Here is a 12500-nt window from a genome sequence, read left to right as displayed (position 1 = left end):
GCCCTCCCCCCCTGCAGACTGGAATCCTCCCCCCCCCCCCACATACACACATACACACACACACTGTACACACACACCTTACCATAATGAATACTGTATGAGGGGAAAACAATGGCGTGTCCTTCTCTGTTAAAGGAGGATTGTGGTTTAATACATTTGTATCCTCGTCGTCACGGTTAATTAAAGATGTTGCGGTATCTCCTTGTCTTGTCCCCTCCGGGCGCCCAGTCATGGGTGGCGGGCATGCCAGTGCGCGGCTCCCTGAAAACCCGTTGGCATCGAGCTGGCAGCAGCAGCAGCCGATCTCTGGGTGGGACTATCGGTGCTTTGTTCCCAGGGTGGTTTTCGAGCACAGAGCGGAGCTTTATTTTGACGATCTAACATCTACGTCTTCAGCCGGCACTCATCCTCAGCGGAGATGACTGATGGCCGTGAGAATGACAGAGCACTTCCATGACGCTTTTATGAGGATTATTTATAAAGTAGCACTGAAGGTGCCAGTGGGCGGAGAAAGCTTCACACAAGTGAGTTTACTTCCTGCCATTGTCTATTGTCCCTCCCAGCGCATGATATAAAAGGGGCCGTTGCGAGACTCATTTCTTCTGATCCACCCAATTACTGTTCAAACCTTGACAGCTGCAGGTGACGGAGGACCGGGAAGGGACTGCGTAGCTGTATGTGTGGCACCGTGTAGTCTGGGCTTCATCAGACTGTGTAGCTCCTGTTTAAAGACTTAACTATGCACTACAACTAAAAATGTTATTGAAAGCATCTTTAAAATAGACACAGAGCTGTTTTCACAAAACCATAAAAGCTTCATCAAATCCACTCAAATCCTCGGCGGACGGCAACAACTGCAACAAGGCTGAAAGCTAAAAACTCTTGAGAAAGATTTTCAAAACTAACTCCCTGCCAAAGGACTTGAAGCAGGACCTCTAGGCTTTCTTCTGGAGACAACCTGTAACGTCTAGATGGCGTCTATTAGTCTTATATCATGGGTATTATAAATAAGTATTATAAATGGGTATTATAAATAGGTATTATAAATGGGTATTATAAATAGGTATTATAAATAGGTATTATAAATGGGTATTATAAATAAGTATTATAAATGGGTATTATAAATAGTCAGGCGGACCTGTGGCTGGTCCCAGGTGGGACAGGTAGTCATGCACATGCATTCCTTTCAGGCCAGGAGATGCCTGGCAGGCAGGCAGGCTTTAAATTGCACAGGTAACAGGGCTCCGCATAGTTCGCTGGTGAGAGTGTGGATTGTTAAGCAGCTCTTTGATTTATGTGTGTTCTCCGTGCGGCACCAATCGACGGTGAGGCGATTGTTTTCACTGCTTCAGGCATTCGTGCCGTTTTCTGCCACGCAGTCCTCCGCACGCGCCGATGTTCATCAATCCAAGGGTGAAGGGCTGAGCTCACAGGCCAAGAAGTCAAATTAGTCTCATTTTTAACCTCGAACTTAACCTCATGTGCGTGTCTGAGCTAATGCATGTATCCGGAAGCTCCTGTTGGTTTTGTCTTTCCTTTCTTCAAGTTAGCGTATTCAGATTGAGACTCTGCAATGGAGGATCACGTCCATCGCTATTTTTAACTTCTCGAAAAGCCAAGACCCGTTGTGCTCCAGTGGCTTCTTACCTCTCTGTGCAGCTGTGTGTGTGTGTCTGTGTTTGTGTTACTAGACTCTGCTTACCTCTCTGTGAAGCTGTGTGTGTGTGTGTGTGTGTGTGTGTGTGTGTGTGTGTGTGTGTGTGTGTGTGTGTGTGTGTGTGTGTGTGTGTGTGTGTGTGTGTGTGTGTGTTACTACACTCTGCTTACCTCTCTGTGCAGCTGTGTGTTACTAAACTCTGCTGCTGACTTCTGGTGGGTCTCACCAAACCTCCGGAGCAGGAATATGTTTTGAATGTATGTATTTTACAGTCCCTCAGTCCACAAATCAAACAGCCCCCTTAATCTGACACTCCATAGAATGTTTGCTTTAGAATTTTGCTCTGGCCATTCTTTAGGTGCCCATTGCTAAGAGATCATATTCGGTCTCCGGCTGCTTTTGGGCTGGGGAGCTGCTCCAGTCTGCGAGGAGACTTTGAAAGCCTCCATGGAGCCTGCTGGAGGTGTCTTTCCAGGCCATTTAGTGCAGGCATCCAGGACCGTCCTGTGTAAGGGCCATTAGCTCTGGACCGGCACTGGAATCTGTCCCTACAGAAAGCCAGCCTCCGCCTACCGCACTGAGGCCTTCCTGCAGCGACGGGCCGGGCCTGTTATTGCTGGCTCTGTGTGGGCCTTCATTGTTTCCGCCCCAAAAGAAACGGGTTCAGTAAAATGTCTCATTAAAATAAGCCAAGATGAAGCTGGAGAGACACTTCAAGCCTTTCCCCCCTCGCTCTCGCTAGGAATCTGTTTGAAGTGGGCCAGTCGGTTTTGAAATATGTGCGTCAGTTTCCAGTGTGTAGCCATTTTTTCCTCATTGTTCCCAAAATTCTTGAAACGAGAAGCTGTTCGGAGATTTTTGTCCTGCCAGTTGCTCAAGTTCTGCAAGTAAACACACCAAAAATCATTTTTGGAACATCAGCTTATCATCAAAATATGAACATCAGTTTCCATTAACATCAGCTGTCAGAACATCAGAACCCTCCCCCACACACTCTTAATGTAGCTCTGTGCTCTCACACACTCAAGATGCAGCTCTGTGGTTTACAAGAGTCCATCCAGGTACCTCACACACTCTTAATGTAGCTCTCACACACTCTTAATGTAGCTCTGTGCTCTCACACACTCTTAATGTAGCTCTCACACACTCTTAATGTAGCTCTCACACACTCTTAATGTAGCTCTGTGGTTTACAAGAGTCCATCCAGGTACCTCACACACTCTTAATGTAGCTCTGTGCTCTCACACACTCAAGATGCAGCTCTGTGGTTTACAAGAGTCCATCCAGGTACCTCACACACTCTTAATGTAGCTCTCACACACTCTTAATGTAGCTCTGTGCTCTCACACACTCTTAATGTAGCTCTCACACACTCTTAATGCAGCTCTGTGCTCTCACACACTCTTAATGCAGCTCTGTGCTCTCACACACTCTTAATGTAGCTCTCACACACTCTTAATGTAGCTCTGTGCTCTCACACACTCTTAATGTAGCTCTCACACACTCTTAATGCAGCTCTGTGCTCTCACACACTCTTAATGCAGCTCTGTGCTCTCACACACTCTTAATGTAGCTCTCACACACTCTTGATGTAGCTCTGTGCTCTCACACACTCTTGATGTAGCTCTGTGGTTTACAAGAGTCCCTCCAAGTACACTGGCAGCCCGACTTACTGGCTGAATCGGGCCCTTGTGTAGCATTCCTGCCCTGGTAAAAACCAAAAGGGCTTTTGTGCTTCTAGCATTGATTAATTCAAGACAAATAAATAATCGAAAGCATAGTGTACTCCCTTTGTCAAGATGCATTACTCTGGGGAAAGCTTCGACATGCTCTCTTACAGTCTTTGTGTGTCACTTTTTGTATAAGTTTCATGTCCAACCAGTTATTTGGTTTTCGCAGACCCGCTCCCATTTCCAGTTGCCCCTCTAGCATCGTATCCTCTGTCATATTTATGCATGAAAACTATGCCACAGTGAAAAGGGAAGCTGTTGGTACCTCATCCAGTTTTGAGGTTTCCCTCAGGGCAATGTGATAATGACTCAACACTATCTCTCTCTCCATCTCAACACCCCACAGGCCTGATCCTCCCATCCCTGGACTGACCAATGGGATCACCAGCCCAGACCAGCTGATAGGCCGCTTCCAGGTTAGTATTTCACAGGTCTGCTTATCTCTCTGCTTAGAAATAAGGGGCGACAGTGGTACAGGAGGTAAAGAAGTCGTTTAGTAAGCAGAAGGTTGCTGGTTCGATTCCCTGTCGAAGCGTCCTTGAGCAAGACACTGAACCCCTAATTGCTCCTGATGTGCAGTGTGCCATCAGTGTAAATGTAAAATGTGTATACATTGTAAGTCGCACATATGTAAGTCGCTTTGGATAAAAGCGTCTGCTAAATGACTAAATGTAAATGTAAATGTAAATACATCTCCCGTCCTCTTAGGGGTTGTTCCAGTGCTATTCTAACTGTGCACTGACCTTTGCAGACCCATTGAATGGTGTCTTGTGTCTTAACAAGTCCATTACTTGGGTGCTGTGCCTGCCACCAAATCCGAGTAATACGATGAGATGTCACTGTGATTCCACTGTGCCCTTCGAGAGTCTTTCATGCTCTAACGCTAAAACATGGATTTTGAGTAGAAGGTGATCGCCCACAATCACATGTTTTATAAAGATAAAAGTTGTACCAAATGATGTGCATAGTTTGTGGCAAAAAAAAAAATTACCGGGGGGCACTGTGGCGCAAGCAGTAGCCCCGACCACATACGGGCTTGACGCCCATGGGGGACACGGGTTCGAATCCGGCCTGTTGTCGTTTCTCCTGTCCACTCCCCACCTTTTCTCCCTCTCATTTCCTGTCCCACTCTTCACTGCTCTATCAATTCAAGGCATAAAAGCCCAAAAATCAATCTTAAAAAAAAAAAAAAAAAAAAAATGTTTTTAGCTCGGATACCATTACGTCTAGGCTCGGCATAACATGTCCTGAAGGAGCCATATCGCACGCATCCTGTATCACTGTCACATGGACATCTCCTGGCTGGCGGCCCCATCCTCCATCCTCCGGGCATCTCCTTAGGAGCTGCTTCTCATTACACAGGAATGGCTCTATCTATTTATCTAAGATTTATTGAAGGTCAAGAGGAGTAGAAAGGAGATATTCTCGAACATTCTTTTTTTTTTCTCCTTCTCCTCGTTTCTCGTTGTTCCAGCCATAACTCTGTGACCGTGAGGATCGGGAGAGGAATTGAGGCATGTTGTAAATCACGGGGAGGTTCCTGCAGTTTATCGACCAGAAAGACGGCTTTTAGATCGCTATTGCAGCAGCAGAGCGAATCCTGGCAGAACTTGTCCGAGTAGAATCCTCTGAGGCGATGTATCGTTTGCCTTCACGTTCGTGATTCAGGACTGGGTTTTTTTTTCAGTCCTGGTAGAACACATACTCCCTTTACAACTGTTAACATCTCAGATGAATTACTACAGGTATAAATGTGTTGCACAGACTATTTATATCAATCCTTTTGACAAAGTTGGGTATATCACAGATAGCAACATATAAGATTAGCCTTAACTTTTAAAATGATGCTACCAAGTTTATATAGCACACCTATAGGATCAAAACAAATGTTGCCAAACTCTGCGTTAGGTACGCAGATGCTCTCTTGAGTGATGCCACTAAATAGAACAACTAAGTTTACTAGCTTAATTTACAGTGCACTGGTTCAGCTTCATTTAAACATTTCAACTTCAAATGGAAAAAGCTTTGTTACTCTAGGTCTCAGTGTTGCAGGTCCTTCATATGTACTTGTGTAACGTAGAATTGGTGGTTGTGTGTGTGTGTGTGTGTGTGTGTGTGTGTGTGTGTGTGTGTGTGTGTGTGTGTGTGTGTGTGTGTGTGAGTGTGATTGACTGCACTTCACTTTACTTTTCGACTGGGTGTTATTGATTTGCACTAAATCCTTTCTCTTGCTGGCCACAGGAGGCAGTAGAGGTGAGCAGGGATGAGAATCAGAACTACAGAGAGTACACCATCTCCAGCCCCGCGTCGATCTCTCCAGGCCCGTACTCTCCAGAGCCCCCTGCAAGCCCCGACAGGAAGAGCGAAAGAATCACCCCTACCAGCACCAAGAGGTAGCCCATAGCTCACTTTAGCTAAGGTCTAAGGTCGTGGGTTGTGATGCTGATGTAAATTTGTATCCCAGTTAGACATCAAACTTGCCTCTCATGTGTGCGTTATGCAGGATAACACACACATGAGCTATAGCTCTCTTTTGTTACGGTCTTCCTGCGCTGTTAAATCTGTCAAATCTGCGGCCGTAAAGCAACAAAGTGTCTTTGGGTTGTGGTTCGCTAAGGTCGTGGGTTGTGGTTGTTCTTGGTTGGCCAGTAGGAAGGCCACCAAAAGAGCTTAAGCTTCAGCTGCTAGCTGCTAGCTCAAGTCTCTAGTGTAACTGCAATTTCAGTCATGTCAGTAGTTTCTCCGCTTAGTCTAGCACTAATGACTAATGGAACTGGAAATAATGATTTGCCTCTGTCAGACTCATTTAGAGATTTACCTTGGTTTACTGACTTCTTACTGCAGACTTGGCGGTATGTCAAGCTTCCTAATATAGGTAAGAAAATGGGAGGCCTAATTTCTTCTAGAGTAATGGACTTTACTTTAGTCAGACGTGACATGGAAAGGTTCCCATATCCTCCTTCATCAGCTCAGTTCTGAAGAACATTCTTCTTGACCCGGTGCCATTGGAATCCATGCCATTAGAAGCATTAGAGGAACTATTTAGCCTTTAGCACTGCGTAATGAAGTGATTTAGGGAGAACCTCACTATGAAAACTGAGGATGGGTGGAGGGAAATGGATCTGTTAATTGAGGCAATAAAGTGCTCCATATCAGCAGCTTGTCAATATCCCTCTGGATTGTTTCAGCATTGGTATGCAGCTGTTAAAACAGGGAGAACACATTTCAGGAGGTGTCCTTGCCAAAGATAATGTTTTGAGAAAGAAAAAAAACCAAGCCGTTACTATATAGAGCTTTGGGGCTGAGCACTCTGATGATAATTTGGCCGATCAGAAAGCAGTCACTTTTCTTTGGCAGCTCAAAGCACTTCTGAGGAGATGGAGTTTATTAAGTGTCAGTCATAGATATGATGGCCTTGAGGTCTGGTATGTTATGGTGACACACCAGACGACTTTGACCCCGGAGCTCTCAAACGAACAGACAGAGAGAGGGGGGCGAGAAGAAGGACGAAACACTTAAGGACTCCTTTTGAGATTAATATAGAGGCGGCGAGTGAACAGAGAAGGGGCGAGATAAAGGACCAAACACTTAAGGACTCCTCTGAGATTAATATAGAGTCCGGGATTGAACAGACAGAAGCCCCGTTAAGAGGCAGAGGGAAGGGGAGGCTGGGGACTCTTTTAAGTGGGGCACAAAGGATGTGCATTGGATTTCCCGTTCCTTTCCATCCCCATTCAGCAGGAGAGGGGAACAGTGCTCTACCTGTCCTGTCAAGCCTACTCCTGTGCTGACTGAAAGGTCAAAGTTCAGCCTGTGTTACTGCAGGAGAATCGACACCCTGTCTGTCACTCCCGCCTCCATGTTCCTCACTCTGAGCACCTCACTCTGGGGTGATTTTAGACCCTTGAAAGCTTTCGAGGCACATTCCAGGTGTCAGACCTGATTGGCTTGGTTCTTCAGGTTTAGTCTGGTATTACTCCACTCTCGGGCTGTTAATGAGGTTTTGTTTTTTTCGGGGTTACAGTTAGACGTACAAGTAGTCAATCACAGTAGTGTAATCTCGAAGCGTTTGTTATCATCTGCCATTCAGAGCCGCCGGGTCCATCCCGGTTCATTTGTTTGACAGGCTGAGAGATGGCGTTGGAGTGTTTTTCTAGTGTCATTTTGATTTCCAACTCGGTGGAGTCGGCAGTTTCACACCTAATCCTTTTCTTCTCTCTTGTAGCCTGCAGCTGCGGTCCTGGTCCCCAGAAGAGAAGAATCCCAATCATCGACTCTCCAGGCCTCTCTCTCAGGTAGGGACACTCAGAAGTAATGAAAAACAACCAAAAAAAGCCGACGTGGTTTCAACTATATGAACAGGAGCATGACCTGAGAAGGTCTTGTTCTGAGAGGTTCCTACAGTTGGAATTATCCTCCCCTCCTAGAAAGACAAAAATGGAAAAATCAGTACGAAAACAAAGAAAAAAACTTGAATAACTCTAGTCACTTGGACCATTTTTTTTTTTTTTTTTGTGGAGCATTTCCATTCACGTGTGTGTGTGTGTGTGTGTGTGTGAGTGTGTGTCTGTGTGAGTGTGTGTATGTGTGTGAGTGTGTCTGTGAGTGTGTGTCAGTGTGAGTGTGTGTGTGTGTGTGTGTGTCATGTCAAAACTACAGTGTTCTGTGAGTAAACGTTCCATAGAGATTAGGCCCTTGGCTCAGTGTGGGGCTTTCATGGGAAGTGAGAATGAGTTTTGATATTTTCATTTCAGGTGGAGTTAGTAAACTTTAAAGGTCACATTTGCTATCAGGCTGGAAGTGGTTTGCTTAAAGATCACTGAGAGGAAGAGATGTAATGGCTCACAGGAAAAAGAAAACAATCCATATGACCTTTTAGCAGTTTGTGGAGCTTGTTAGTGAAATCTGCATCCACTTTGACGTGTACTTCAGTAAAGTAGGGGTTTGGGAGTAATCTTCGTTTTATTCGGCTGCATTCGCCATGCTCATTTAGTGTTCTAGAAACAAGAAGAGGGGTTCCAAAGCCTCTGGAAACAGTTCAGTGAACGAGTGTTTTTTTTTTTTTTCTTTCCTGTGGGAAAATTCATCATGAGATATTTAAGCTATGTGGTACTGCTGGATACCGAGGGAGGCTGTCATCTCTCAGAGACTGTTACAAGGCAGAGCTGACAGAATAGGAAAAAAAAACATGCAAGCCCTTTGATGCCTTGAGGATCCATAATGACATTCCAGTCATTTGTAAGCTTTGTGAACATGTCATTAGAGGTTAGAGAAACATATCTAGCATATCTCCCTCTGACCTACCAGCTCCTGTCCCCATGAAGTTAGATCTTGGGTTCCCTGGAGGTATCAGGGCTCTTTTGAAGCGGCCATTTTGGATCAGTCCAAAAACGAACGCGCGTGCCTTTCGGTGTTCCCGTTACTCTGAAAGCGGTTTGGTCCAATTGGACTCGGTTCATCTGGTTGGGGGCTGTTCATTGGAAACAGATGTGTCTTATCACTCGCTGTGGCCAGCCAAGCCAAAGGTCTGCAGACAGCAAGCTCTTTTGAAACCTTGCCCTGGTCACACTGACAGAGCTGGTGGCAGACTGATTTGTTGTCAGAGAATTACACAAACACACACACACATGCACGTACACACATGCACTTTCACACACACTGTGTGGAGCGGTACAACCCCTACTATGGACCCAGCCGTCCTGCCAAGACTGTGCTAAATGTAGCATAATGTAGCATTCATTATTACTTAACTTGCACGTTCTTGTACTTAACCGTAAATAAGAATATACGCAAGTTATTTTATTCTATTATGTTTCTCCTTCTACTCTTGTTTTTACTTAATCTTAGTTTGCTCTTTTCTATTTTATTCGGCTATTTTCTTGTTTCACTTTGCTCGATCACCAAGTGTCATCATCATCATCATCACCATTCCTATGTGTCTTGTACGTTTGGCGAATGAAGCGATTCTGATAAAGCGATCCTCGGTCATACCCATAGTCGGCATGTCCTCCTGAGTCATGGATGTTGGATGCTTCAGTCGAAGCTCGAGAAAACTTAACACCCAGCTAACCTTTCCTTTTATGTAGATTTTGTGTTCTTACTCGTGTCGTGTTTTTTGCCAAGTCTCGGTTGGTTGCCCCTGACGCCACATGGGGAAATATGCCACTGTCGAATGGAATGGAACTCTGCAAAGTATTATCCCTCGAACCCCCGGAACATTAAATTACTGCTGTTATTCCGCTGTCATTTGAAGGAATTGAAAGGGCTTCCAACTGCCCTGAACGGGAATGAAATGTTTTCGGGGTCAGCGAGCGAGATGTTTGGAGACTGAGAGAGGGGGGGAAAGATGACCCTCAAACTGCTGTTGCTGTGGCCGTATACATCTCACTCTGATTAGGAGCGAGGGGTTTGCAGACAGGTCACCACTGAGTTGGTGTAGAGCTGTCGGACTCGACGCTTTGAAGAGGCCTGCTTTTTAAGCGCCCAGACAGCTGTGAGAGTGAGAGTGGCCCGCATTTAAGTGCTTGTCTGGGTTGTCGGAGCGGCTTCCCCCCCCCCCCCTTCTTTCCTTTTTTATCAGCAGACCTTGAGGAATGCGGAGCGCTACATGCTCGTCCGTCACGCGTTCCTGTTTGTTCTGACCTTACGTGTTTGTGGTGTTTATGAAGTTAAGAGGGCTGGGGGGGGGGCTCGGGACCTGCCGCTGCTCAGGACTCCTTTTGCCGGAGTTATTTCTGCTCAGACGCATAGCTGGACAGGAATTTGAAATCGGCCCGGACCCTCCCCCCCCCCCGCCCCCCCTACCCCACGACCCTTCCCACCCCTCGTTCCTCATCTCCGACTGGATCCATCTTAGCCATGTTCCTCTGGGATCTCGCTCGCCCCGCATTCCTCCCCTCTTTCGCATGGCGTTATCAGTTTCTATCGGTCGTACTAAAAAAAAAAAAGCTCCTCTTCCTGTTTGTGCTTTGCATATCTTGGCCTCCACGTGTGTGTGCGTGCGTCTCCACTCAAGCCAGACGGGCTCGTCTGCGGGGGGGGGGGAAGTGCTCCCTCAGTTCACATCAGATGCTCTCCTCTCCACTCCAGCGCTCAGCCCCTGAGACGGACACGGCCCACGCAGGGTTAACGGTGTTAATGTACCTGCGGTCTCCAAAGCCCCCCCGACCACTTCCTGTGTTGTAGCAGTAGCAGCAGCAGGGCCCGGCTGGAGCTGCCAGTGGAAAGAGCTCTCAGCTCCTGCTGCTGTCAGGTGTGATGTGTTCTCAAGCGCGCGCGTGCGGCTGGAGGAGAGTGGCTCGCTGGCAGAGGCTCCCCTTCCTCCTGTGGAGGTCCTGGGCCTGAAACTGATGCCCACCCCCACCCTCACTACCACCCTCACCCCCACCCCCACCCCCACCCTCACCTCCACCCCACCCCCACCCCCACCCCCACCCCCACTACCACCACCTTCCCTACGCACAGGCACATGTCTACACACACTTTCCTATAGGATTAGTGACTGGGGCTCATTCAGGAGACATATGGCCATATGAACACACAGGCATACATTCACAAAAATACACATACAGTATAAGTATCATTAATATACTCTTTTACACACACACACACACACACACATTCTCTCTCCCCCTCTCTCTCTCTCTATCTCTCTCTGCCTCTCTCTCTCTCTCTCCCCCTCTCTCTCTCTTTCTCTCTGCCTCTCTCCCCCCCTCTCTCTGCCTGTCTCTCTATCTCTCTCTCTCTCTCTCTTTCTCTCTGCCTCTCTCTCTCTCTCTCTCCCCTCTCTCCCCCTCTCCTCTCTCCCACTCCCCCCCTCTCTCTCTCTCTCCCCCTCTCTCTCTCTCTCTCCCTCTCTCCCCCCTCTCTTTCCCCCCCCCTCTCTCTCCCTTCTCTCCCCTCTCCCCCTCTCTCTCTCTCTCTCTCTCTCCCTCTCTCTCTCCCTCCCCCTCTCTCTCTCTCCTCCTCTCTCTCCTGGTGGGACTGTGAGGGTCCCAGCGGTGGCCAGTGAGTGAGTGTGGAGGAGCCGTGCTCGTCTCACTGGTCCCTCTGTGCTCTTGGCCAGGGCTGGGGCTGGGGTTAGGGCAGCCATATCAGGTGATCAGCTCAGTGCACAAGTGTCTAAAAGCCTTTTCCACCCCTGTGCTTGGCTTACTGAACACTCACACACTCGTCCCATACACACACACACACACACACACCTCGGGTGCATACATGTAAGCACTCACACACACTCTCACACACACACACACACATATGCAAATACATACTCCGGTGAATACATGTAAGCACTCACACACACTCACACACACACACACACACACACACACACACACGCCAATACATACTCCGGTGAATACATGTAAGCACTTACACACTCTCACACACACATATGCAAATACATACTCGGGTGCATACATGTAAGCACTCACACACACTCACACACACACACACACACACACACAGGCAGATACACACTCGGATGCATACATGTAAGCACTCACACACACTCACACACACACACACACACACACATACACACACACACAGGCAGATATACACTCGGATGCACACACGTAAGCACACACACACACACACACACACACACACACTCAGATGCACACACAGCAGCCCTACGCCTGAATCCTGCCTCTCTGGGCCTCTATTACTGGGGGCTCGTCGGGGTGTTGAATGTCCTGAGAAAGGCTCTGTGTACAATAGCTGCTCTGACTGCCTGCCTCGGGGTGCCTGGTGTTGCCCTCCCCTCTGGTCCCGTGCACAGGCCTGCTGTTATGTGTGTCCCCCAGGGATGGCACCAGCGGGCAGAGGGGGTGAAGGAGTAGGACCTCGGGGATCCCCCCCCATTCCCCTTATAAGAATCTCTATTTAAACCCCTGTGCCTTTCCATCCCGACCCCCCCCCCCCCCCCCCACGGCCCCCTCATCCACACACACACACACACACACACACACACACACACACACACACACACACACACACACACCCCCCAGACGGTCCCCCCAGGCAGCCCCCACACACACACACACACACACACCCCAGACGGTCCCCCCAGGCAGCCCCCCCCCCACACACACACACAGACACAGAAGCAC

At 47.9% G+C, this 12500-nt stretch overlaps 1 protein-coding gene across 1 annotated transcript in view; it reads left to right on the top strand.

Moving 5' to 3' along the window:
- The window catches only part of pdlim2 (PDZ and LIM domain 2 (mystique)), a 58883-nt gene that overhangs the window by 18796 nt on the left and 27587 nt on the right, over positions 1–12500 (top strand). The window contains exons 5-7 of the mRNA XM_042708130.1: positions 3734–3803; positions 5629–5780; positions 7613–7682. Coding sequence (XP_042564064.1) covers positions 3734–3803; positions 5629–5780; positions 7613–7682 — 292 coding nt within the window. The remainder of the gene's footprint in view (positions 1–3733; positions 3804–5628; positions 5781–7612; positions 7683–12500) is intronic.

The sequence above is a fragment of the Clupea harengus genome, chromosome 7 (genome assembly GCF_900700415.2).
Source record: "Clupea harengus chromosome 7, Ch_v2.0.2, whole genome shotgun sequence".
In the NCBI taxonomy this organism is placed as follows: domain Eukaryota; kingdom Metazoa; phylum Chordata; class Actinopteri; order Clupeiformes; family Clupeidae; genus Clupea; species Clupea harengus.
This window is presented reverse-complemented; position numbering and strand designations above follow the sequence as displayed.